At 57.6% G+C, this 23,225-nt stretch overlaps 1 protein-coding gene across 1 annotated transcript; it reads left to right on the top strand.

Annotated features, from left to right (window-relative positions):
• The first annotated feature begins 1,398 nt into the window (after positions 1-1,398).
• Positions 1,399-23,186, top strand: CLPTM1 (CLPTM1 regulator of GABA type A receptor forward trafficking). The gene is made up of 14 exons (XM_090056116.1): positions 1,399-1,534; positions 1,630-1,739; positions 8,591-8,714; positions 10,923-11,081; positions 12,391-12,508; positions 13,131-13,216; positions 14,077-14,197; positions 14,726-14,970; positions 15,453-15,546; positions 18,534-18,724; positions 19,639-19,734; positions 20,600-20,735; positions 22,009-22,176; positions 22,538-23,186. The coding sequence occupies exons 1-14, from the start codon at positions 1,481-1,483 to the stop codon at positions 22,813-22,815; spliced, it is 1,980 nt and encodes a 659-aa protein (XP_089912242.1). The 5' UTR covers positions 1,399-1,480; the 3' UTR covers positions 22,816-23,186.
• Positions 23,187-23,225: the final 39 nt, after the last annotated feature.

The following is a 23,225-nucleotide window of genomic DNA, read 5'->3' as shown; positions in this document are numbered from 1 at the left end:
AAGGCCAAGAACCACTCAGTCAAATGACCTCAGACTGGCCTCCCCGTCCCATCTGGCAGCACCATTGTGCTGGGCTCCCAGAGCACGTACATGGCACAGCACAGCACTTTCCCCAGTCACTTCCTTGGGCAAAGGGGGCTGCATCTGACCTGCATCGGGACTAAGCGACCCCAGCCTGCCTCCCCGATGCAAGGCCGGGGAAGGCGGTAGCTGCAGGTAACTCAGAGGCATTTCTACTTGGGCAGAGCTGAGGGAATCAACCGACTTCATGGCCCATTATCCTCTCCTAATAGCTCTTTGTTCCACAGGTGTGAACCACTCTCTCCCTGTGAACAGTCCTGAGGTTTCACTATTCAAACTCTCCTTCCTTCTGCAGCACTGATGCCTGGTAGCCATTCCTGGAACTTCTCTCCCATGTTGCAGCCCTGCAGGCTGTTTTTAGTTCAAGCTGAAAATTTTAACTCAGAGGTAGTGTGATTAACCCCAGTCTAGAAATGACTGACAGTGAAGTACTGGAGATGATGTCAAGATGCTCAGGGAGACTAGATGTTGTTTTACAAATCTGGTAAGATTTAAACAAAACACCACTAATGTATAACTACCTATATATTAGTGGTGTTTCATTTAAATTATGGAAAAATTACGTTTGTTTTTGCTTTGATCTTAAACAGAATAATGCTGTGCTAGGTCCCTGGCACCTTAGTTAAGCATCTAGTTTTTCTTTAACTGGACACAAACGTGCGTCGCACCCCGTTTAAAATCCTACATCCACCCACACTGTGCACCAGAAAGCAACATGGCTCTTCTATGACGGCACCTGGTTTGGCAGGACAGCGAGCCGTGTGAGAGAAGGCCCTGTCTGAGTTGCTAGCCTGGCTGCAGAGCCTTGCAAGGCAGGGCAGTTTTCAGGAACATCTAAGTGGCTGCACCAAGAAAAAATGGTCTTCGAGCCACGAGCAAGCCTCGTCCTTAACCGCAGTGCTGCCCAGGCTGTGCGGGCTTGGCGCGGAACACGTGACACCAAAAATCTGGGTATTTCTGTAAACGTCAGCACTGAGCTCACTCTCCCTTTGTCCGCAGACCCTGGCACTACTTGGAGCTGGCCTCAGCCTGCCCAGGTGCGGAACGACCCGCGAGCTCGCCCAGGCCTGCCCTGCCCGGGACAGGGGCGCAGCCTCCCTGCGCTGGTGCTCGCAGGGGCTGGCAGCGCAGGCTGCGGACGCCACGGGCAGAGCCCGGCCCCTGATCCTATGTCGGGCTGGGTCGTGACACAGGCCCAGGACAGGGATGACGTCACGCGCCAGCCCCCGGGCGTCGCAACAGATCCTCCCACGCAGCGCAAGATGCGGCCTCGCAAGCCCCGCCCCTAAAACCCGCGACCGGAAATGACGTCCCCTTGCCCCGGAAGCGGGGCATCGCGCGGGCGGGGCATGGCGGGGGCAGTTCTCGCGAGAGCGGCTCGGGGCCTGGGTGCAGCAAGATGGCGGCGCCGGAGACGGAGGTGGCGGCAGGTCCCGGGTCCAGCCCGGAACAGGTAACGCCTCCCCTTCACCTCTGCCTCCCTCGGCCCGGCCCGGCCCGGCCTGGCCTGGCCCCGCCCCCGGATTACAGCGCGTCTCTTCCCTGTAGGTGACGAGTAACGGGACGGCCCCGGCCCCGGCCCCGGCTCCGGCTCCGCCGCAGCAGCCGCCGCCCGCGGCGCCCAACGCCTGGCAGGTCATCAAGGGCGTGCTCTTCCGGTGAGACTCGGCCCGGTCCTGCTCGGGCCCGCGCCCCGTGCCCCAGCCTATCCACTGCTCGGCGCTCGGCTCCCCGCCCTGTGCTGCCCTTCCCCATTCACTGCTCTGCGCCCTTGGCCCATCGACTCCTCCCCAGCCGCTTCTGCACTCCCCGCGGGCAAGCCCCTCTTCCACCTGGCACCCTCGGGACCTCGTCCGGCCAGAGCCGCAGGCACGTCCCTGGCACGGTTTAAGGCTGTCCTGGTACCTGCCCCTGCCCTGCCAGGCTGCAGCCGCTGTGCCCCCACTGCCCCTCGCCCATCTGTGTGCGTTCGCCCTGCCCGCGGCCCTTGTAAGCCACAGCACCTCTGGCTCGGTCTGCTCCTGGCCCAGCCACCATCTGCCTGCCTGGGAGGGAGTCTGTGGCCGCGAGGACCGTGGGGCCATTTTCTGTCCTCGCTCTGTTCACATTTCGGGGGAGTCTGGCCGGGCAGAATCCACTGGCTCCTCGCACTCCTGGGCCCGGTGGGCACTGTCCAGCTTGTCTGTGCTCGGTGCGCTCGTTACCAGCCTCGCCTCCCATCTTTGTTTTGTATCGTATTTGTCCACAGCCCTCACTGATGGGCCTTTAGTGCCCCCCTCCCCTTATTAAAGGGGCCTTCAGCCCTGGACATTGGCTCATGGTCTGGAATGGCCTAATCTTCTGCTCTGCCGTCTGTCCCATGCTCTTCACTGCTCTGCTCTTTGCCGTCTGCTTCCTGCCATGCTTGCTGCTTTGCTGTCTACTTCCCACCCCATCTCCCACTGTGCTGCCTGCCCCCTGTCTGCTGCATCTCCCCACATGAAGGCTGCCTGGGCTCCGTGGCACTGGCACTGTAGGTTTGCACCCCCATAACACAAGGAAAATCAGCAATTGGTTTCGGCAGCCTCAAAGAAGCGCACTTTCTGCAGGGAGCAAGTGACCTGCTCTCCTTCTAAGGAGCCGGTCACGTTTTCTCACAGCCTTAAGCAGCCGTGAAGAAGGTTCCAAAGTCTGTTGTGGAACAAAGTCCTCCAACCTTCCAGAGCCTCAGTGGGTAGAGCTGGTTGCAACCTGATTGGAGAAGGCTGGGGGCTGCTCCTTCCAGAGACTGCCCTGCCTCCAGCTGCAGGCAGCTGAGCCCAAATGTTCCTGTTGCAAAGAGATCATGAGCAGAGTTCCTGTCAAGTAGCAAGCGGAGAAAATCTGACTTAGCCAGGTCGTCCCCTGGAACAAATCTGTCTGAGAGAGCTCTACTGGGGTTGGAGCTGTAGTGGAGTCTGCCCGATTGCATCATGTGACACAGCAGTGTCAGATGGGATGTGTGTAGCAGTGCTGTCACAGATTGCTGTATGGTCTGCGGGTTGCAGACTGACTGTGAAGGGGGAAGTAGGAGGAGTTTGGGAGCACAGAGTGTAAAGGGAAAGAAATAAGTCCTGGAGGAATAGAAGCACTTGGGTCATGGAGGATCTCTTGTAGTTTGGGCTTGAGAATTCCCAGCCAAAGCAGAAGTCTCCTGAGTTAATGCAATTCCTGTTCAGGTCCTGAGGGGCAAATGCAAGTGTCCATTGGGCTTCTAAGCTGAGGTCAGTATCACAAGCCTGGAACTTAAGAGATGTTTCCAGGCTAAGCCCTTTTAAACTAGGCTTCAAGCAAAACGATATTTTTCTTTTTTTTTTAAGGACTGGGCTGAGTCCTCCCCTCTGGGCAGACTTCTGAATAAACCTCTTACTGCTGGACCAGCTCCCAGGCAGCCAGTTCCTTACACATGGATCTAGTTCCCTCTTTAGGTGCTCTATCGGTCACCGTGTGCTGGGCCTCATTGTGTTAGGCACCATAGTCTTTCTTGCTTCATATTTCCTAGGTCATTCAGAACAGAGTGAGCTTGAGAGGGCCAGAGCAGGGAAGGGGTGACACGTGGACCTCTTAGCTAGTAGCTGAAGACAAAAGAGCATTGTACAATCTCCACAAAGCCTAGGCAGAACTCTGCTGGCAGTGCCCCCCCTCCCTGGAGCATTCTGCCTTTGGCAGCCCAGCAGGTCCTTCCTTCCCCTCCAGGGGCAGGTTTGGACTCGGGGCTTGTTCTATGGATGAGGAGAGGATGTTTGGCTTTAGCCCAGACATTGGGTCCCTGGTAGAACCAGCTGAACTAGCATGGCCTGGGAGGATTCCCAGCTGTCGCAGGAGTTGAAGCCACCTCCAAAAGCTTTGTCTGTAGGGGTGTTGGTCACTGAGCCCTGTCAGCCTCGGCATCGCTCTAGCCCTCAAATGAGGAACTTCTTGAGCTCACTTGGTGACATGGGCTACGCTTGCCCCAGTCCTGCCTTTACCCTTGTGTACCTCATGAATGACTGATCATGACAGGGCCTCTTACATTCACGGTAGAAGAGCAGAGACCTGCCGCTTCTTTGATCTCCTCTGTGGGTCCTGAGGCAGCTTGAGCTTGGTAACACTTGCAAAAAGTCACCTTCAGTCTTCCAGAAGCACGTGAGTGGCCTCTGAGAACATGGCTAGGTATGCTCTAGTCCTCCCCTTGCTTTGTACTGCCTGGACAGGTTGGCAGCTTGTGGGAGAACCCAGTGGCTTGTCAAGGCATACCTGTTTCTGGCTGCTTCCCTCTGCATTGTGGCAATTGCCAGGGCCCTTGTGCCATGCCAGGACAATCCCTTGAGACCGTTTTGATCGCCAAGGTGGAGCAGACACTGCAGCTGCTGTTTTCTGCAGTGCACAAATCTTTCTTTGTGCTGTCTCGTCTAGCTCTTGAGCGTCACCTCTGTTCTTGGAGCCCCACAGCAGCGGTGTTGGAAGGAGTACAGGATAAGCAGGATTCTCAAGTTGAGATCACATCTTCGTTGGCCTGGCCTTGTCACTAGGTAGATGTTTGGGCCTGGAAGCTGGTTTAAGTGTCTGGTTTTGTGCCCAGAAGCTTGTGTAGCATCAGCCAACTCTGAAGTTGGTCCAGTTAAGGATATTGCCTCCCGTCATGGATCCGGCTGCCCATGCAGCTCTGTATCCAAGCCTTTTACCGGCCCAAGTCAGAATAAGCCACCTTCCCATCTGCCCTGCCGTCAAAGCCAAGTTCTTCCCTTTATGCTGGGGGTTCTTGCCTGCCTCCGGTGAACATTCCCCATCTTCCTGCCTGCAGGCCATCCAAAACAGCTCCCTTGGACAGGAGAGGGCTAGAGCATCTGAGCCCTTGGCCTGAGGAGAGCAAAGGGCCCGCCAAACTCATTCCCTCTGGAAAGAGTGGCACTGGGCTTGAGAAGTTTTTGTGTGGGCGAGAGGGCAAAAGAAAGGAGACCCACAGGAGAGCGAGGCTGGAAGGCAGATGAAAAGCCACTACTCAGTGGAAAGCATCTTGCCCAGGCAGTCACCTGTTGGGGCGGGGATGGATGGGTTGGGGACTGACTTGAGTTGTTCGGAAGAAGAGACCAGGCCTGGGACCTGTTATCTGCTGTCTGCAGCACTTCAGCATTTGCTCCATGTTGCTGGCCCGCTGGCGCTCGGTTCTGTACCAAGATGTTGGCCAGACAAGTTGCTTTGGTTGGCAAATGCTCTAGAAAGTTTCTGCCCGTGCATCTGCAAATGCTACAGCGTCGAGGCCCACAGCCAAGTGCCCCATCAGGAGCAAGCTCTGGCATGCCTGCCCATTGTTGAGCCTTGGAAGGATTAGAGCTGTGAATTTTCCATTCATTAATGCAAATGAGCTTGCAGAAGGGTCAATGGCAAGGACTTGGCACGGTACGCGGCCTGTAGCTCAGCTGTGTTGGTGGCGGAGCGGGCAAAGAGCAGCGTAACGTTGGCTTGGGAGGCACCAGTTCCCCTTGTGCATGTGAGCTTCAGGCTGCTATGGCTGGGTTGAAATAGAGAATTTTCTGGAAAGTTCTCACCCACAGCTGGCTGGGGTGTAGAGCAAATGCCCCTGTGAGGATCACCAGGACACCGTTGGCCTGAAGATCTCTCCCTGCATGCTGTGTGCTGTCTCGCAGCATGCGGTCGCTGAAGTGATTGAAGCAAGGTCAGAGACTGCTGTCCTGTGCATTGAGCTCCTCTCCCCCTTCAGGTGACAGCCCTTTGTCCGTTGCTCACCCAGAGCTGGAAATGCACAGTGCTGCAGTCACCTGGCTTGGGGGTAGGGGATGCTCCCTCCCATCCCTGATGGGGTTAGCCAATACCAAGTGCAGAATGGCAGAACTGGCAGCAGGTATTGGTGCCAGCTGGCGCTGGACCACGCATGCTGGATTTTGTCTGGGAAGAATCAAGAGCCTTTTCTGTCCCTGAACTGTAGGGAACAGGGAAACTGAATGCCCCACTCAGGTTTGGGGTGCCCCCTTTAAAGGGTCAGGTGCTGCCTGCACTCCGAACTGTGTGAAATGAGTGCGTTTGCAAGAGCCACGTGGAGCCCCTTCTGCTGTGACATGAGCGCAGTGGTACCATTTAGGCAGCTTTGGAAGAGCTGGCATTTGGGAAGGGAACCTTCCTTCCCATTCAGTAGCGAGCAGCACCACAGGCGGAGCCCCTACAGAAGGTGGCCTTTGGGGCATGATGATCCTATGGCTAGACACTTGAAAGCATCACAGTGCGGGGTGTGAAGACTGAGGCCACACAAACAGGCCCATGCGTACTTTATAGGCCACAGAACTTTCCTCCATGCTGAGCGTGAGAGCTTGGGCCCATCCTCCCAAGAGATATCTGATCTCAGGCTGAGGATGGGGGGAGAAGCAGGTCTGCTGCTTTTTTTTGTAGCATGATGGGAAGACTTAGTCACCCTTCCTATTAGGTATGGGTTAACTTCTAGGTTAGGATCTTCCTGGCTAAAGAAAAGCCAATAAAATGTTGGCATCATTAAAAAGGGAATTGAAAACCAAACAAAACATCATTGTGCCATTATACAGATCCATGGTTTGCCCACTTCTTGAGTACTGTGTGCAGGTTGAGTCCTTTACATGTCCAAAAGGATGTAGTAGGTTTGAGGGGTCCAGAGAAGGGCAACCAAAAAAATTGGGCAGGGAGCAGCTGTTGGACCAAGAGAGACCAAAAAGGCTCTCTCTGTTCAGTTTAGAAAGGAAAAGGGTGAGTGGGGGTGGAATAGAGGTCTATAAAATCATGAAGGGGACAGACCAAGTGAGCGGGGTGCCTTTGTCCACTGAGTCCCAGAACAGTAGAACCAAGGGGCTCCTGCTGAAATGAGAAGGTGATGGGTTTAAAACTACAAGAGAAAGGACTTCTATGCAGCACATGGTTAATATGTAGAACTCATGGCTTTGGGAGGGGGTGGAGGCAGAGAAGAGTTGGATTCAAAAAGGGATGGGATAAATTTAACGGGTGTTGAACAGAGATCTCCCCTGGCATCTCCAAGCCAAAAATGACAGGTGCCAAGGAGGGAATTGAGTAGGGGACAGATCACGCTGGAGATTCCCAGCTTAGTAATGGCCTGAGAGCTCATGGTGGCTAGAGGAATGGTGACCAGGGCATGTTGAAGGCAGCCCTCCAGAAAACAGATGCCCATGTCAAGACTCCAATGGGCCTGCAGTCTTGACCAAGCAGTTGCCAGCTTTGAGGTAAAGCAGCTTGCCCTTGAAGTGGAGAAGAGAGAGCAGAGGAAGGAAAAGGAGACAAGTCCTGGCCTGCGGCCTGTTCTCCCCCACTGAAAGACCTGCAACTTCTGTGGGTGGGTCTGTGGCTCAAGGATCAGACTCGTAAGACACCTCAAGACCCATCAATGAGCTGTGGCAGGGATTGGCCTCCAGTCAAGGGTGCTACCATTGTTGGCAATCCCTGATGGGGAGGAGACACTGGACTATGTGGCCCACTGTTCTGGCCCTCCTGTTCTTATGTTCTGGCTCCGGCTCTGCCCTGCACCAGCAGGCTCTCTGTGCTGTTCTAACCTGTGTGAGCCAAGCGGCAGGCTCTGTATCCTGCACTGATGTGATTATGGCACAGATATCAGCAACACGCTTGACTATAACACCCCCTGTGGCTTTTTCCAAGGGGGTATTATAGTCTTCCCTGTGGCACCTGTTGTGCCCTGTGACTGTGGCAGTAACATCAGTGTCATCGTCCTGCTCTTTTTGGTTGATGGGGGCTTGCTGCGTTAAGAACCCCTTCATAGTGGTGCTGAGAATCTGGCTGGCTGTCCCTGCCGTGTGCCCTTCCAGAACACAGAGGCTCAGCTGAGATCTTTGACAGCCTAGAGCAGGTTCTGTCACCCCTCACGTTTTGGGAGGGCATGAAGCAGTACTGAGGCACCTTAATCCTGTGACTGAAGTGGTGGCAGGCCATGCCGGGGCTTCCTGCTGGGGGTACCTTGCTATTCCCTGGCTACGGGGTCTGCTGAGTGTCTCTATGCCCCTGGTAAGAGTAAGGAAAAATCAGCTGTGGCTATGAGCACCAGCTAGGGGCAACAAGGGGGAGAGGGTTGCCAGGTGTCCCTATCCTTTGTCAGAGCCTCACTGGGGCTGAAGGGTTCTTCCTACCCACCTGGAGGACGCTCATGGAGGTGCCAGAGTTCCTATCCGTCTCTGGCCTCCTCCATACTCCGGTGCTGTGCCCGTGGCTGGCTCCAGGCATGCTTGCTTTTGTTTCCCGGCATAGGCCCTGATGGCCTGGCAGGAGTCCAGTAGGTGTGAACTGGTCTGTGTGGGCTGTAGCTCTTCCACACACAGGGTGGAAACCTGAGGAAGCCCAGGACTGAAAGCGAGAGGCCTGGGCGAGCCGGCCTGGGCTTCTTTGTCCTGGAGCCGCTGGCTGCGCAGGGAATACAGCGCTCTGAACAGGCCTCAGACTGCTTGGGTGGGGACTGTGCCTGGCTGAGGCTCCTGTGTTAACTCTGTCTCCTTCTACTCTTTTGTAGGATCTTTATCATTTGGGCCATCAGTAGCTGGTTCCGCCGTGGGCCGGCACCACAGGACCAGACAACCGCTGGGGGAGTGCCCCGGGCTCCCAGCCGCAACCTCTTCCCTAAGGACACTTTAATGGTAAGAGCTCAGGAGGTGTGCGTGGCTCTTTCTGAGCTATGATGCTCATCTCTGCTGCGAGTCAGGTACCTGCTGTGTGCCCAGGTGCCCCAGCACTCTGCCTCTGAAAGCTTGTTACCCAGGGGCCGGGGCACAGTGCTAGTACTCAGTCTTGAGGATGAGCCTATGCTGACCTGCCGAGACGCATTGGGCAAGTTGTGTTTGCCTTCTGTGCCCACAGTTTCCCTGGTGGTTGAACACGGTCCCCTCACCTCTGCACTTGGGCAGGACAATCTCTAGTCTGCTCTGTCCTTAGTCCCTCTGATGGGAGAGGCAGCGGGAGAACCCTGCTCATCCCTCAACTGCAGAATTCCCCCCTTCCCCTGGAACTTGTACCGTAGACTCCAGCTGTCATCTCTGTCCCCCTCCCCATGCTTGGAAAATCACCTTGCCAGCTGGAGCCAAGTCTGGCAGGGGCGGGTCCGTGCAGAGCTGGGCTGTGATGAGCCGTCTGGTAGCCCGGTGAATTCCAGAGGCAAAGGTGTGTGGGTGCATGCTGAACTCCTCCCTGTTCTGTGGCCCAGGGCCAATTCCCTTTGAGCTTTGGCCGGTGGTGCTGGGTAGGGAAGTGATTTTCTTTCTTCTTCTTAGTGGGCATCTCTTGCCTCCTGCTCCTCTCCTTTCCCTGTCCTGGCTTTTCCCTAGTGGCCTCTGTCCTTTGGACTGAGGGGTCTGATGGAGAGAACCTGGCAGTCACCTGCTCCCCTCTGTCCCAGCAAGATCAATGCCCTTGCCCTGCCTGGCTGCTGCCATGTTGTGCAGGATGCACTGGGTCCACTGCAGCTCCTGAGGGGAAGGTGGTTCTGGTGGGGAAGTGGCAGCAAGGGCCGATTGTACAATCTGCCCTTGCTGGGGTCCCGCTGAGCTGCCCGTGCAGAGGGAAGTGGGAAAGCGCCTTCCCCACTCACCGCACTCCTGTGGTTTGCGTGTGAGCTGCCTGAGAGTGCAACCAACCAGCCTAGGAGCTGCAGGATGCTTGTGGGTGCCAGGGCCCTGCCTGTCCAGCAGAAGCCCCAGAAGCTCTTGCCACATTTGTGATGTGGCCCCTGGACAAAAGCCCTCCCCTCCCTCCCCTCTTTTTAGGAAACTGAGGCATAAAGGAGCTGGCCATAGCCAGGAGCTGCATCCTGTACTTGCCTGTGTCCCCGTGTTCACCGCTTTCTGCAAAAGGACTGCGGTGTCTCAGCTCGCTGAGATGGAAAACCTGAATGGAGCGAGAGCTGCAGTAGCACTTGCTTCCTCTGCAGAGAGTCTGGGACATAGTGGAGTGGAGAGTCACTGCTGTTGTGCCTGTGGCAATTTGCAAGGTGGCATTCACCATTGGTGCTGCCTGGGCACTGCCTGCTCCCCTGTCTTGCTCTGCAGCTTTCCACGCAAGATGGAACCATCTGGTTTCCAGCCCAGGCTCCCTGCACTGTTCCATGGACTTGGGTGGCAGGGAGTCAGCACCAGACTGGGGGCTGGTGTGCAGTGTGGGAGTGGGGAGTGCTGCCCTGCAGGCTGCAGCACATGCAGCATCTGGCCCTTGGTGCCAGTAGGGGAGGGAAGTTGTCTTTGGTACCTCCCCCCATCCCCTGCCTCCTGGCTCGCAAGTAAGGGTGGTTGGAAGGCAAGGAGTCAGGCTGCCTGGCCAATCTCCAGGGGTGCCAAGGGTGAGCACCCATGGAGCTGTCTGCCTAGGGACGTATCCAGATGGGGCTTGGGCAGAGCTGCGGAACGGGGGCCCTGGCCCTGGGGTCCGGTTCTGTTGAGAGCTGCACTGCTTGGCTTGGTGCATGTGGGGAGTCACCGTGGTACAAGCCCCTAATGGCAGCAGTAGTGCAGGCCTCTGATCTCTCTAGACAGCCTGTGTCTGGGCAGACCTGTCTGGGACCAAAGGGCAGAGCTGAGGCCTTCTTCCCCAGCAGCAAGCATTTACCTGCTTTCCGTTCCCACAGCAAGGCAGTAGCAGGACTGGGCCAGCAGCACCACAGGTTCTCCCTTGGCTGCACTGTTTCTGTGGGATGAACTGAAGAGGGGCAAGGCAGGGTTGGCTTTGCCCTGAAGCCAGTGGGTCCGGCTCTATCTCTTGTGAGAGCAGGCCTAAGTGGGAAAGAGCTGCTTCCCAGAGCAGCATCCCCATACCCTTCCTTCCCAGCACTGAGCTGTCTGCCCTCCCCTCCCCCATAGGACCTCTACGTGTACATCTCCGAGCATGAGCACTTTACAGATTTCAATACCAGCTCTGCACTGTTCTGGGAGAAGCGGGATCTCGTCTACGGGGACTGGACCAGTGGTGAGAATGCGGACGGCTGCTACGAGCACTCAGCAGAGGTGGATGTTCCTGAGGTGTGTGCCTGCTGCCTCGGGCCACTGGGAGCCTGGGAATGGGGTCCTCCTCTCCCTTGAGCCCTGGGTTCATTGCTGTCTCCCTGCAGGGCTCTGGGATTTGGGTCTAGGGTGAGGCACTGCAGACTTCCCTTAGCCTCCCCCTCCCTGCAGCTAGCTCAGTTGTCCAGACGTGCTGCTGCCTGGTCCTTCCCCAGACAAAGGGCAGAGTTGATTGCATGGCCCAACCTGTGCCCAGCCCCATGGCATGGAAGCAGAGCTGCTGTGGTTGCCACGTGCTGTGCTACCCAGCTCTACCTCAGTGTGTGCGGGGGCGGCTCTGGCTCCGCATCGCTCCCTGTGCCGGCTCGTTCACGTTGGCCAGCATTCCATCTCATTCCCCTCAGCAAACTCTGGCTCCCTCCTGCCCCTTCTTGTCTCCTCTGGGTGTGCTTCTCCCTCCTTGCTCTTGGTTCTTTGCAGGTTACTGCTGCTACCTAGCAGGCACAGGGGTTAAATGGGATGACCTTCCCTCTGCCCCCTCCCCCAAGTGCAGCCCTGCCCTTGTGTCAGCACAGCCCATAGACCAGCAGCTCCCATGAGTCCTTGTGCTTAGTGTGAGGCCCTTGCTAAACCAGTCTGTTCAGCAGCTCCCTGCCTTCTCCAGACCCCTTGGAAAGCCCCATCACTCTGGGCAGGTGCCAGGGCTGTGCCTGGGGATTGCCGCGGCCTTTCTGGCTGGCTTTTCATTGCGTAAAAAATCATTGGCTTGGAACCATTGCAGGAGCCCCAGGCAACCGGTACAGCTGTGGACCCTGTTACTCCCAGGTTGGCCTCTCCTTTGCAATCCTTCCTGTTCAGAGCCTGGGCCTAGGCTACCAAAGCATCAGGCCCCAGGGGGTTACTCAAAATCAGTAGCTGAATAGTTTCAGACTCTTCATAGTCAGCTGGGACGTGGTCTTAGCTCTTCAGCTACCATCAGAGCTTGATGCTTTATTCTTAACTGTGTGGGGCCACAGGCTCCCTCCCTGCCCCCCCCCCCCAATTCCATAGTCAGATGCAGTCCCAGGTTGGGGAAGGCATTTATCCACTCAGAATGGATCCTGAGTGTTCATAAAGCAGTGGGTGCCTGCTTTTCGCATGTTGTACCCAGGGCTCATTTGAGGGCGTGTTGCGTGTGTGCAGCCCCCAGTGCTGTGCGGGTTGACCCTGGGGTGGGGCCAACCCCAGGTGCGCCCTGCCCTGCCCTGCCCTGCCCTGCTAGAAGCTGCTGGCCCTGGGTTTCTGGTACAGGGGCGATGTGCTGAGTGTCCCGCTGGCACGATTGCAGAGTGTGCAGCGGAATGGCTCCATCTACATCCACGTGTACTTCACCAAGAGCGGCTTCCACCCGGATCCCAGGCAGAAGAACCTGTACAGGCGGCTTGCCACCGTGCACACATCACGGAGTAAGGCGGCGTGGCGCGGGGCTTGAGCACAGCTGTGCAGGGGACTGGGTTCAGGGCAGGGATGGAGCTGCCCCTGGGCTCTGTCTGCAGGGCTGAGTTTTAAAGGGGTCACAGCCAAGTGGGGAGGAAGGGGGGTTTCCAGGAGGGTTAATCCCAGACCTGCTGCTCTGAGTAGCCAGGGCGTGGGTGGCTGCTGGCCCGGGCTGGCTGCCTCGGCTGCTTGTGCAGCTTGTAATGCAGGGGCAGCTCCCCGGTACCTCTGTGTTACTGCCTTTGTCTGCAAGTGTGGCCAAGTTGTGGGTGCCTCTGAGCCAAGGGTTCAGTGCTCCTTAGTGATCCCTGCTCCAAACAGATTGTTGGCTGTTGCAGCTGGAGCAGGGGGTTCAGTGCTTCAGCCTCTCTTCCCTCTTAACAATGAACTGAGTGGATCTCAGCACCTGGGGAAGTTCCAGCCTGTGGTGCCTGTGACGGAGGAGCAGCAGCAGCTTCCTCCCTGGGGAGCAGGTCTCAGTTGAGAGACACCACAATACAGAGCTCAAAACACAGCTGGCAGCAGCTCTGTTCTAGCCTGGTGTCTCCCAGGTCAGCGCCCCCTTACGCCCACGGGTGTCTTCCCTTCCAGTGATAAACAAGTACAAGCGACGGCGGTTCCAGAAGACCAAGAACCTGCTGACTGGAGAGACAGAAGCTGACCCGGAAATGATCAAGGTAAGCGGTGTCAGTGGGAGCCCATGCAGCCTGCCCTGGGGAGGGACATGGGTCTGCTCGCATTGCCACTGCCTCCACTCTGGTTGTGATCTTTAGGGGTTCAGAGGGGTAATGCTGCCCTGCAGTTTCTGCCGGTGTGTAAAGCATGTGGACAAGGACCTCTCAGAGGGGGTGTTGCAGGCTGGTGCCAGGCAGCATGAGACAATTGGCTGTTCCTACAGGAGTTCCCTGCCCTGTTGGAGGGTCCCATCCAGCTCAACTTGCCTTGGCTGGAGGCACCTCTAGGGAGTGACTGCTTGTATCTGAATCAAAGTCCCTGCATGTTCCATGTCTGTTCCTTCCCCTCCCTCATGTCCTGCGTGGCCCTGGGTGCCCTTGTTGTGGCATCCCACCTCCCTCAGGCCTGCTCTGCTGCTTCTCCCAGGGTGGGAGCTACCTTGTTTGATCCTGTGGCTTCCCAGCCATGAGGTGGCAGCTGTTCTGCATGCCTTGAGCTTGAGGAAGCTGGGCTGGAAGGGACCTCACAGGATCACGTTTCATCCAGCCTCCTGCTCAGGGCAGGATTGTTCCGGATTAAACCATCCCAACCGCATGCCTGTCCAACTTGTCCTCGAATGTGTCCGTTGCCTCTCTGGGCAGCCTATCCAAGTGCTGGACCTCCTCATAGTCAGAAAGTTCCTCTTCATCTCCAGCCTTAGTTTCCCCTGCTCTAGCTTGTGGCTGTTGCTCCTAGTCCTCTCCCCTGTGGCCACAAAGAAAAGCCCACGACCCTCCTCTCTGTCATCGCCCTTCAGGGCTTTGCTTGCTGCTAGAGTAGGAAGTCTCTGGTTGCTGAGTGGGGAACCGCGCTCTTGTTGCAGAGAGCTGAGGACTACGGCCCTGTGGAGGTGATCTCGCACTGGCACCCCAACCTCACGATCAACATTGTGGATGACCACACGCCGTGGGTGAAGGGCAGCGTGCCGCCTCCACTAGACCAGTGTAAGGAGTGGGCCACTTTGCCTTCCCTGCTCCCTCCTGCCACTTGGGGACCTGCTGGTCACCTGCCACCATGTTCCCCAATCCCTTTTGGGGCCCTGCTGGGTTGTGGCGGGGACATGGACATGGGAGGTGGGCATCCGCTGTATCCACTTCACTGGGCCCAGCTGTCACCTGAAGGACAGCAGGTCAAAGTCACCCCAGATGGTTGTCCCCACCCGGCAGCTTTTCGCGGGTCCCGTCCCATGGCCCTGCACCATGGCTGGACGCTGACAGCTGGTTTGAGGGGCGGCCCCATCTCACAGGTGCCAGGACCACACCTCCAGCCTGTGGTATAGGAGCAGGTGTTAGCATGGGGCTTGCGCGTGGCTCGGGTCCAAAGGCTTCCGGATGCGGTAGTGTAAGGCTGGGCCGCCATCACTGTCCTGTTCCAGGTCGACCTTGCGCAGAAACACAAGTGCCCCCGTCTGCCGGTCTCAGTGCCCCATCTGCCGGGCTCAGGCCAGTCTCCGCTCTCCCTTGTGGTTGCAGACGTGAAGTTCGATGCAGTCAGTGGCGACTACTACCCCATTCTCTACTTCAATGACTACTGGAACCTGCAGAAGGACTACTTCCCCATCAATGCATCGCTGCAGCGCCTGCCCTTCCGCCTCTCCTTCTGCCCTCTCTCTCTGTGGCGCTGGCAGCTCTACGCTGCCCAGAGCACCAAGTCCCCTTGGAACTTCCTGGGCGAGGACTTGTACGAGCAGTCAGACGAGGAGCAGGACTCCGTGAAGGTCAGGCACAGAGCTCGCCCCTGGCTTCCTGGGACAATGTGCCATGGCCTTCCCAGTACTGCGTGGGCACCTGCCCTCCAGCTGTACCCAGCGGCTGTGTCAGAAGTGCCATAGCACCAACGCTGCCCGGGGAAACTTGCCCATCCCCACCTTTCCCCTACACTTCTAAATGTCTCAGATGAGTCCTGCACAGGGAGGGGAGGGAAGGCCTGAGCAGATGTTATGAGCTGTACCAGTGTGAGGCCAGTGTCTCCTCTTGGTTTAGGGAGGTGCAGCAGGAGGCTTTGCAGCAGCCCAGGGTAAGTGCTGTTCCTTGTACTGATTGGGAAGCAAAGTGCAAGCTGCTGCCAGCTGCTGCCTCCCGGACAGTCAATCTAGGCACCTTCCCCTGTTGTCTGTGTCTCATCATCTTGCATGGCCTGGGTGGCTGTTTCTCTTGTTCTCCCCACACAGGCCACGCTTACCTCTCTGCTCTTCCCCAGGTCGCCCTCCTAGAGACCAACCCGTACCTGCTGGCCCTGACCATTGTCGTGTCCATTGTGCACAGCATATTTGAATTCCTCGCATTCAAGAATGGTGAGTGGAACTAAGCTGTGGGGTCCTGTGTCCCACGCCATCACTGAGTGCTGCGCCTGGGGCTGTCCTGGCCCTCACTGCCATTTAATGGCCTTGGGGGTCAAAACATGGCCTTGGGGGTCAGCCAGGTCTGACCGCTCACGTAGGTTCTTAAACAGAGTGCAGGACCTCCATCTAACCCAGGAGGTGCACAGCCCCACCGGGGGGACGCCTTGTTGGACCTAGTGCTGGCCACAGGTGATGATCTGGTGAGGGGGCTGTGGGTGCTCAACCACCTGGGCGACAGCGATCATCGCTTGCTGGGATTCACCATCCAGCGTAAGGTGGCAAAGGCATGCAGTAAGGCAGCGGCCCTAGATTTCAGGAGGGCAAACTTCAGTGAGCTAAGGAGGATAGTTGGGGATGCGCTGAGGTCCCAGAGGGGAGGGGAGCCGAGCCAGATGTCCAAGGAGAGTGGTCGCTCCTTAAGGAGGTGATCCTCCAAGCCCAAAGGAAGGTAATCCCAATGAGGATCAAAGGGAGCAGGAGAGCACACAAGCCTCCATGGCTCACCAAAAGCATCTGGGAATGTCGTCTTGCTAAAAAGGAGGCGTACACCCAATGGAAAGAAGGGGTCATCACCAGGGAGGACTATTCTGCAGTCGCTTGGGGATGTAGGGGGGCAGTTAGGAAGGCCGAGGCAGAGATGGAACTAGGACTAGCTTCCCAGATTAAGGACAATAAGAAGTCCTTTTTTAAATACATAGGGGACAAAAAGAAGGTCCCGGGTAATATGGGGCCCTTGCAGGACGCATTGGGAAATTTGGTCGTCACACCAGACAACAAAGCTAACATGTTTAACCATTTCTTTGCCTCTGTCTTCCTAAGTAGGGACCAGAACAGCCACCTCCCTGCTGGGCCCCCTTCGGGCCCCAGGGGAGGCACACCTGGGCCAAGGGTTAGCGAGGAATTAGTTAAGGAGCTTCTGGAGGGACTGGACGTATTCAAGTCAGCCGGTCCGGATGATCTCCACCCTAGAGTACTAAAGGAACTGGCTGAGATCATTGCAAGTCCCCTGGCACGGCTTTACAAGCACTTGTGGTGCTCTGGAGAGGTACCGGAGGACTGGAAGAGGGCCAACATGGTTCCCATCTTCAAAAAAGGGAGGAAGGAGGACCCAGAAAACTATAGGCTGGTTAGTCTTACCTCAATCCTAGGCAAGCTGTTTGAGAAAATTACCCTGGCACATGTCCATGAGGGGCCAGCAGGGGACTGCATGCTTAGGGGCAACCAGCACGGGTTCATCAGTGGCAGGTCCTGTCAGACCAACCTGGTGACCTTCTACAATCAGATTACCACATCCTTAGATGCAGGGGGAGCAGTGGACATCGTCTTCCTGGACTTCCGGAAGGCATTCGACACCATCTCTCACCCCGTTCTCATTAAGAAACTGGGGGACTGTGGTGTCGACGCCCACACAGTCAATTGGGTCGCCAACTGGCTGGAGGGCCGCACCCAGAGGGTGCTAGTGTATGCGTCCTTCTCAACCTGGAAGGACGTGGGCAGTGGGGTTCCCCAGGGCTCGGTCCTTGGGCCCGCATTGTTCAACAACTTCATCAGTGATTTGGATGAGGGGGTAAAAAGCACCCTGTTCAAATTTGCTGATGACGCTAAGTTGTGGGGGGATGTGGGCACACTAGAAAGAAGCATCAGGCTACAATCAGACCTAGACAGGTTACAAGGGTGGGTGGATGAGAATAGGATGGGATTCAACACAGACAAGTACAAGGTGGTGCACCTGGGGAGGAACAACCGGCACCATACCTACAGGTTAGGGAACTCCCCTCTTGTCAGCACGGAGGTGGAAAAGGATCTTGGAGTCATAATTGACTCCAAGATGAACATGGGCCGGCAGTGTGGGGACGCGGTCAGGAAGGCCAACCACACCTTGTCTTGCATCCACAGATGCATCTCGAGCAGGTCCAAAGAGGTGATCCTCCCCTCTATGCGGCACTGGTCAGGCCGCAGCTGGAGCACTGCGTCCAGGTCTGGGCGCCGCACTTCAGGAGGGATGTGGACAGCATGGAGAGGGTCCAGAGGAGGCCACTCGCATGATCGGGGGCAGCAGGGCAGGCCGTACGAGGAGAGGCGAGGGGACCTGAACCTGTTCAGCCTCCACAAGAGAAGGCTGAGGGGGGATCTCGTGGCCTGTTATAAACTAGTCAGGGGGGAGTCACTGTTCCCCTGAGCACCTCCAGGAGTGACCAGAAATAATGGTCACAAGCTGGCAGAGGGTAGGTTTAGGCTAGATATCAGGAAGTGCTACGTCACGGTCAGGGCGGCTAGGATCTGGAACCAACTTCCAAGAGAAGTGGTGCTGGCTCCTACCCCAGGGGTTTTTAAGAGGAGATTGGATGAACATCTTGCTGGGGAGTGCACAGGAGAGTGCACCTACCCATGCCTGGTTCTGATCTCTGCCTTTGCCTGGATGAGGTGCTCAGAGCCTGTGGGGCTGGCACAGGTGTTGAGGCCAGAGCTCATGACCTACAGGCCACCTGCCCAGCTCTCCAAGACTCCGGTCCTCCTCCCTTGTGTCCCCTCCATCTGCAGACGTGCCTGAGGAAGGGAACTACAGGTGTGGCTCAGGGGCTCACTGATTGCCAGCATTGCCTTAGCAAGCTCCCTGCCTCTTACAGGCCTGGGAATGCAGTCCCTGTAACCACATGGAAGTGCAGATGGGTCAAATATCCATAGCCTGAGTGAGCAAAGGGCTGAGTCAGCCCCTGTGGGCTGTAGGTGAGGGTCTCGGCAGGTGCTGTGTGTCCCTGATGGCTGGCAGAGCTGCTCTGCCTCGGGCAGCCTGGCTTCCTCCCCCTGCTGAGTACTGCACCTGCAGGCAAGGCAGCTCCTTGCTCTGTGCCTTGGAGCAGGCTGGAAGCAGGGCTGTGGCCCCCACAGGATCGGGACAGACTAAGCTGATCTCAAGGAGCTCTCTCCTTTGGTCTCAGACATCCAGTTCTGGAACAGCCGGCAGTCCCTGGAGGGGTTGTCCGTGCGGTCCGTGTTCTTTGGAGTGTTCCAGTCCCTCGTGGTTCTGCTCTACATCCTGGACAATGAGACCAACTTTGTGGTTCAAGTCAGCGTCTTCATAGGGCTCCTCATCGACCTCTGGAAGATCACCAAAGTCATGGATGTTCGGGTGAGGAGGGGGCTGGCCGCACCAGGCATCTGCAGTTCTCCATAAGTCAGGGGAGGGTCCTGTCTGCAGGTCTTTGAGGTGGGCAGAGCAGCCATGCTGCTCTAGCCTGGTTCCTGCCTTTCTGGGTGTGTGTGTTACCGGTCTCTTCCCTTCTCTGGGGTGCAGGATGGAGAGAAGGTAGGAGTTCCATGACCTGGAGTGAGAAGGTAGGGCCCTTGCTAATGTCTCCTGGCTGCTAATGTCTCCTCTGAGAGACTTGCTGCTTCCTGACATGTCTCTGGGTTGCAGCCAGGGGCTGTGGGTAGGAATCCTCCCTGCCCTGCTGCTGTCTCAGCTTTCTGCTTGAGGCCTGGCCTCTGGATGCAGTGCCGAGTCATGGCTGTTACCTCTGCTCCTGTGGGTGAGGGGTATTGCGACTGTCTGGGTGAAGATGAGCTGCCATTTGGTCTCAGATGTGGACATAGGCTTGTCCCTTTCCCCTATTCCTGAGGCTCTGCCTGGCCAAGCTCTGTGCAGTCGTGTCTGGACTCTGATCTCATCTGGGTCAGTCAGAGCTGTATCTGGACTCTGATCTGGTCTTGTGCATGTTTCCCAGCCTGAGGGGGTTGGGTCTCAACCCATCTCTGAGCCTTGTGGATCAGTTAGATCCAGCTACCTCGTCACACCCTCTACAGGCCCCCTCCTGGTCAGTGCAGACACAGCAGGTGAAAAGCAGAAGGCAGCGTTGGAGAGACCTGGCTGAGACCTCTGGGGCACGCAAGCGTGGCCTGTACTGGCAGCCTGGTGCTTCTTGCAGCCTCTGGCCTGGATGATGAGCAGAAAGCGGATAGCTGGGGTGTGTGTCCTGTCCTCCAGCCAGGCTGTCCTGGGACCCATCTCATGCTGCCCCCATACCTTGTGCTCCTTTCAAACAGCTGGATCGAGACAATAAAGTTGCAGGGGTCTTCCCACGCCTGACCTTCAAGGACAAGTCAACCTACATCGAATCATCCACCAAGGTCTACGATGATGTAAGTGGGCACCTGTTGAGGGGCCTGGCTGCATGTAGAGACTTCCCCAGGGTGGGGTAGCCGGGCTGGAGAGAGCTCTCTAGACTTGGGGACCTAGCCAGAGCCTGCATGGGGTCCCCTTGGCCCCAGAAGAGCATAGGGGCTGTGATTGCCTTCCCCTTGCCACTGCTCCTGGCCCACCAGCAGACTAGAGATGGGCCATGGGGCAGGACTTAGGTCCTGTAGCAAGTAGGCTGCATACACCAAGGGCTGTGAGATGGGGCTCCAGGCAGTGGTGTGCCTGCTTCTCTCCACTGCGCTGGTTCTTGGGTCTCTGGGCAGGGCATGTCCCTGCTCTCCTCTGTCCTTCCCCCTAGGCCTGGCTGCAGGTGGTGATGTAGGGAGTGTAGAGGCCTGGTTCTGGGTAGCTGCCGGCAGCCTGGCCCCCTGCTTCTGGCAGTCTCTGTAGAAACAGCCGAGCCCTGTGCTGCCTTTTGGGGTGGAAATGGGGGTGGCTCCACCAGCCAAAGAGCCTTGTCAATGGGGTACAGCCCCTGCCCTGCCTGTTCTGGAGCTTGGGCTCTCACTCACCCTGGGTAGCTGGGGAAAACAGAAGGGACAACACCAGGCTCCTGCCAGCCCCCATGTGGGACAGGTGCAGTGTCACTCTGGCTGGCTGGTGGGGGAGGAGGTGTGTCCAGCACACCAGGGCCTGAGGGACCAGGGTGCTGAATGCAGCCCCCCTTGTGCCAGGGAGGGTCCATGTGGTGGTGTGAGCCCCTGGAGCCTGTGCAGAACAGGGAGGACTAACCCCATGGTGCCCTTAGCCTTGCACAGGACCTTGCACTGCCCCTGCTGCTCACCGCCGCCCCTGTCTTGCCCCCAGATGGCATTCCGGTACCTCTCGTGGATCCTCTTCCCCCTGCTGGGTTGCTATGCTGTGTACAGCCTGCTGTACCTGGAGCACAAGGGCTGGTACTCGTGGGTGCTGAGCATGCTCTACGGCTTCCTCCTGACATTTGGTGAGTGGCAGCACTGTCGCCTCCACACCAGCTGCAGCTCCCTGCACCCCGGGAGCCTGCCAGCACCACGCAGGGTACCTGTCTGGTCAAGTTATCCCAGTCCAGAGCCTCTTCCCCTGAGATGGCCGCTCCCCAGTGCCTGGCGTTGCCTCCGAGGGCGGCCTCTTCCCGGCAGAGATGTGTTTGGGCCCGGTTACACCTCTGCTAGGGGTACATCCCTGCTGAGGCCGTGATCAGGGCAGGGTGAGGGTTAGGGTGAACGGTGCAGTGTCTCAGCCCTAGTCCGGGTGCTGTGTGTGGTGGGGCAGGGGACGCTGCCCGTACAGAGGGGGGCAGACAGTTCGGGGGAGCTGTGGGGCATAAGGCAGACCCTGTTGGTGGGTACCTGTGGATAGGACCAGGTCTTGGGACCCCCCCTGCCGGGATCTGAAGCAGACACCCACAATTGTCTTTGCTTCTTTGTGGCTGCCTAACCAAAGTGGGCATGTTGCCTATGACACAGCAGGACCTCCCAGGCCCTGGCCGTGGCCTGTGAGATGGGCAACAATGTTCCCAGGTTAGCAGGGCCAGGACTTGCCCCTGTCAGATGGGTGCGGTGCTCCCTGTGTAGCCACAGCCCCAACTCCCTCCCTGCTCCGTGTGGCTCCTGGCCCTCTGTCCTCTGTGCATGGCTGGGGAGTGGCTGTGACCCCCTGAGCTGCCTGAAGGCCTGCCCATCACTGCCTCCAGGCTCCCTGGCCTGTTTGCAGTGCCTACCCACCCCAGCTCGGGGACCCTGCAGTGTCTCTGTCTCCTGGTGGTTTGTCCCCATCTGACTGCTCAGACCAGCAGGGAGGGCTTCCCTGGGCTCAGGGAGAGCAGCTGTCTCCTGTTTGCCCCAGCTCCTGGGGGGGCTCCGTCTGGGCCCCTCTTCCCTGCCTCCTTGGAGGTTTCTTAGCTCTGAGCAAGCCTGTCTCCTCAGTGAGTTGGCACCCAATGCTCTCCCTGTGCCTGCTGCCAGATGTTGGCTGGGGGTTATGGCAGCTCTGGCCCAGGCACTCACCAGACCAGTGACAGGTCCAGTTTGGTAAGTGAATGTCTTTCCAGCACTGGCAAACCCCAGCTGTGAGTTGTAGTGTGCTGACTGGAACGACCTGGGCCAGCCATAGGCGATTGGTTGTTTTTCCAGTGCGTTAATGAAATGGCACCTGCATTTTCCCTCACATGTGCGGGTTGCCCTTACCCTCTGCACTGGTTGTGGGCAGCCCCTGACCTAACCCCCTCTCATCCCCAGGCTTCATCACGATGACGCCTCAGCTCTTCATCAACTACAAGCTGAAGTCCGTGGCCCACCTGCCCTGGCGGATGCTCACCTACAAAGCACTCAACACCTTCATCGATGACCTCTTTGCCTTTGTGATCAAAATGCCCATGATGTATAGGATAGGCTGCCTCCGAGATGGTAAGGGCCCCGCCTCAGCTCCCAAGCAGTGTGGGGGGGGGGGTGTTATGGCTGAGTCTCTGCCCCAGCACAAAGGGGTCATCGGCGGTGCTGTGCCCAGCAGTGCTGGAGAGGCCCAGACCTGTAGGGTAGCCCCCAGCTGGATGCTGGCACCTGTGGCACAGCCCTTCCTTCAGCTGGCTGTGACATCTCCCGGGAGCCCAGCAGTTGGGCCCCAGAGCTGGGCTGCGGGGCTCCCCCTGCTCCCGTGCTGGCCATGCCCAGCCAGGAGAGCTCTGCCTCCAGGTAGCCTCATGCCCACGTCCAGCCAGGACTGGCCGCCATCTCAGCAGCCCCCGCTCTCTCTGCTGTCTTCCCACAGATGTCGTCTTCTTCATTTACCTCTACCAGCGCTGGATCTACCGGGTGGATCTCTCGCGCGTCAACGAGTTTGGGATCAGCGGGGAGGAGCAGGTCTTGCAGACGCCACCAGCAGCTGCCCTGGCTGATGGGGCTGTCCCTGCGCTGCCTGCAGGGCCTGCCAGCAGCGCCCTGGATGCCCGGACGGAGGGGCCAGCCAACGGCACACTGGTAGTACCAGAGGAGGCAGGCGCAGGCTCCCCAGGGGAGAAAACGGCAGAAGACAAGAAGAAGGATTAACCTGCCTAACTTGATTTTTAAAAAGGCCCAAGTTGACCCTGTGGTGGGGACTGGACAGAGTGAAGGCGGCCGCAGCCTCCCTCAGCTCCAAAGCTTTTCTCTTGTCCCCAGTACGTGCTGGGGGAGGGGGCAGACGTCCCTGTGCTGTGCTGTGTCCGAGGGCGTGCCCCATGTCTGTATTTAACGTCAGCCCTATCCCGTAATCATTGTGAGCTCCATTCCATTGTGGCGGTGTGTAGGACGTTGTCAGGAGTTGCTCAGAGTCGTGTCTCTTCCATAACGAGAGCTGATCCCCTGCGAGGCCCCGTCTCCTCGTTACACTCTACTACGGACTCTTGATTTAATAAATTCATATGGGTGTTTAAGTTAAACTGCGCTCTCCTCCTTTGCCCAGCGGGTGGGCGTCCCCT

The sequence above is a fragment of the Crocodylus siamensis genome, chromosome 6 (genome assembly GCF_052110815.1).
Source record: "Crocodylus siamensis isolate JL-2025a chromosome 6, ASM5211081v1, whole genome shotgun sequence".
Lineage (NCBI taxonomy): Eukaryota > Metazoa > Chordata > Crocodylia > Crocodylidae > Crocodylus > Crocodylus siamensis.
This window is presented reverse-complemented; position numbering and strand designations above follow the sequence as displayed.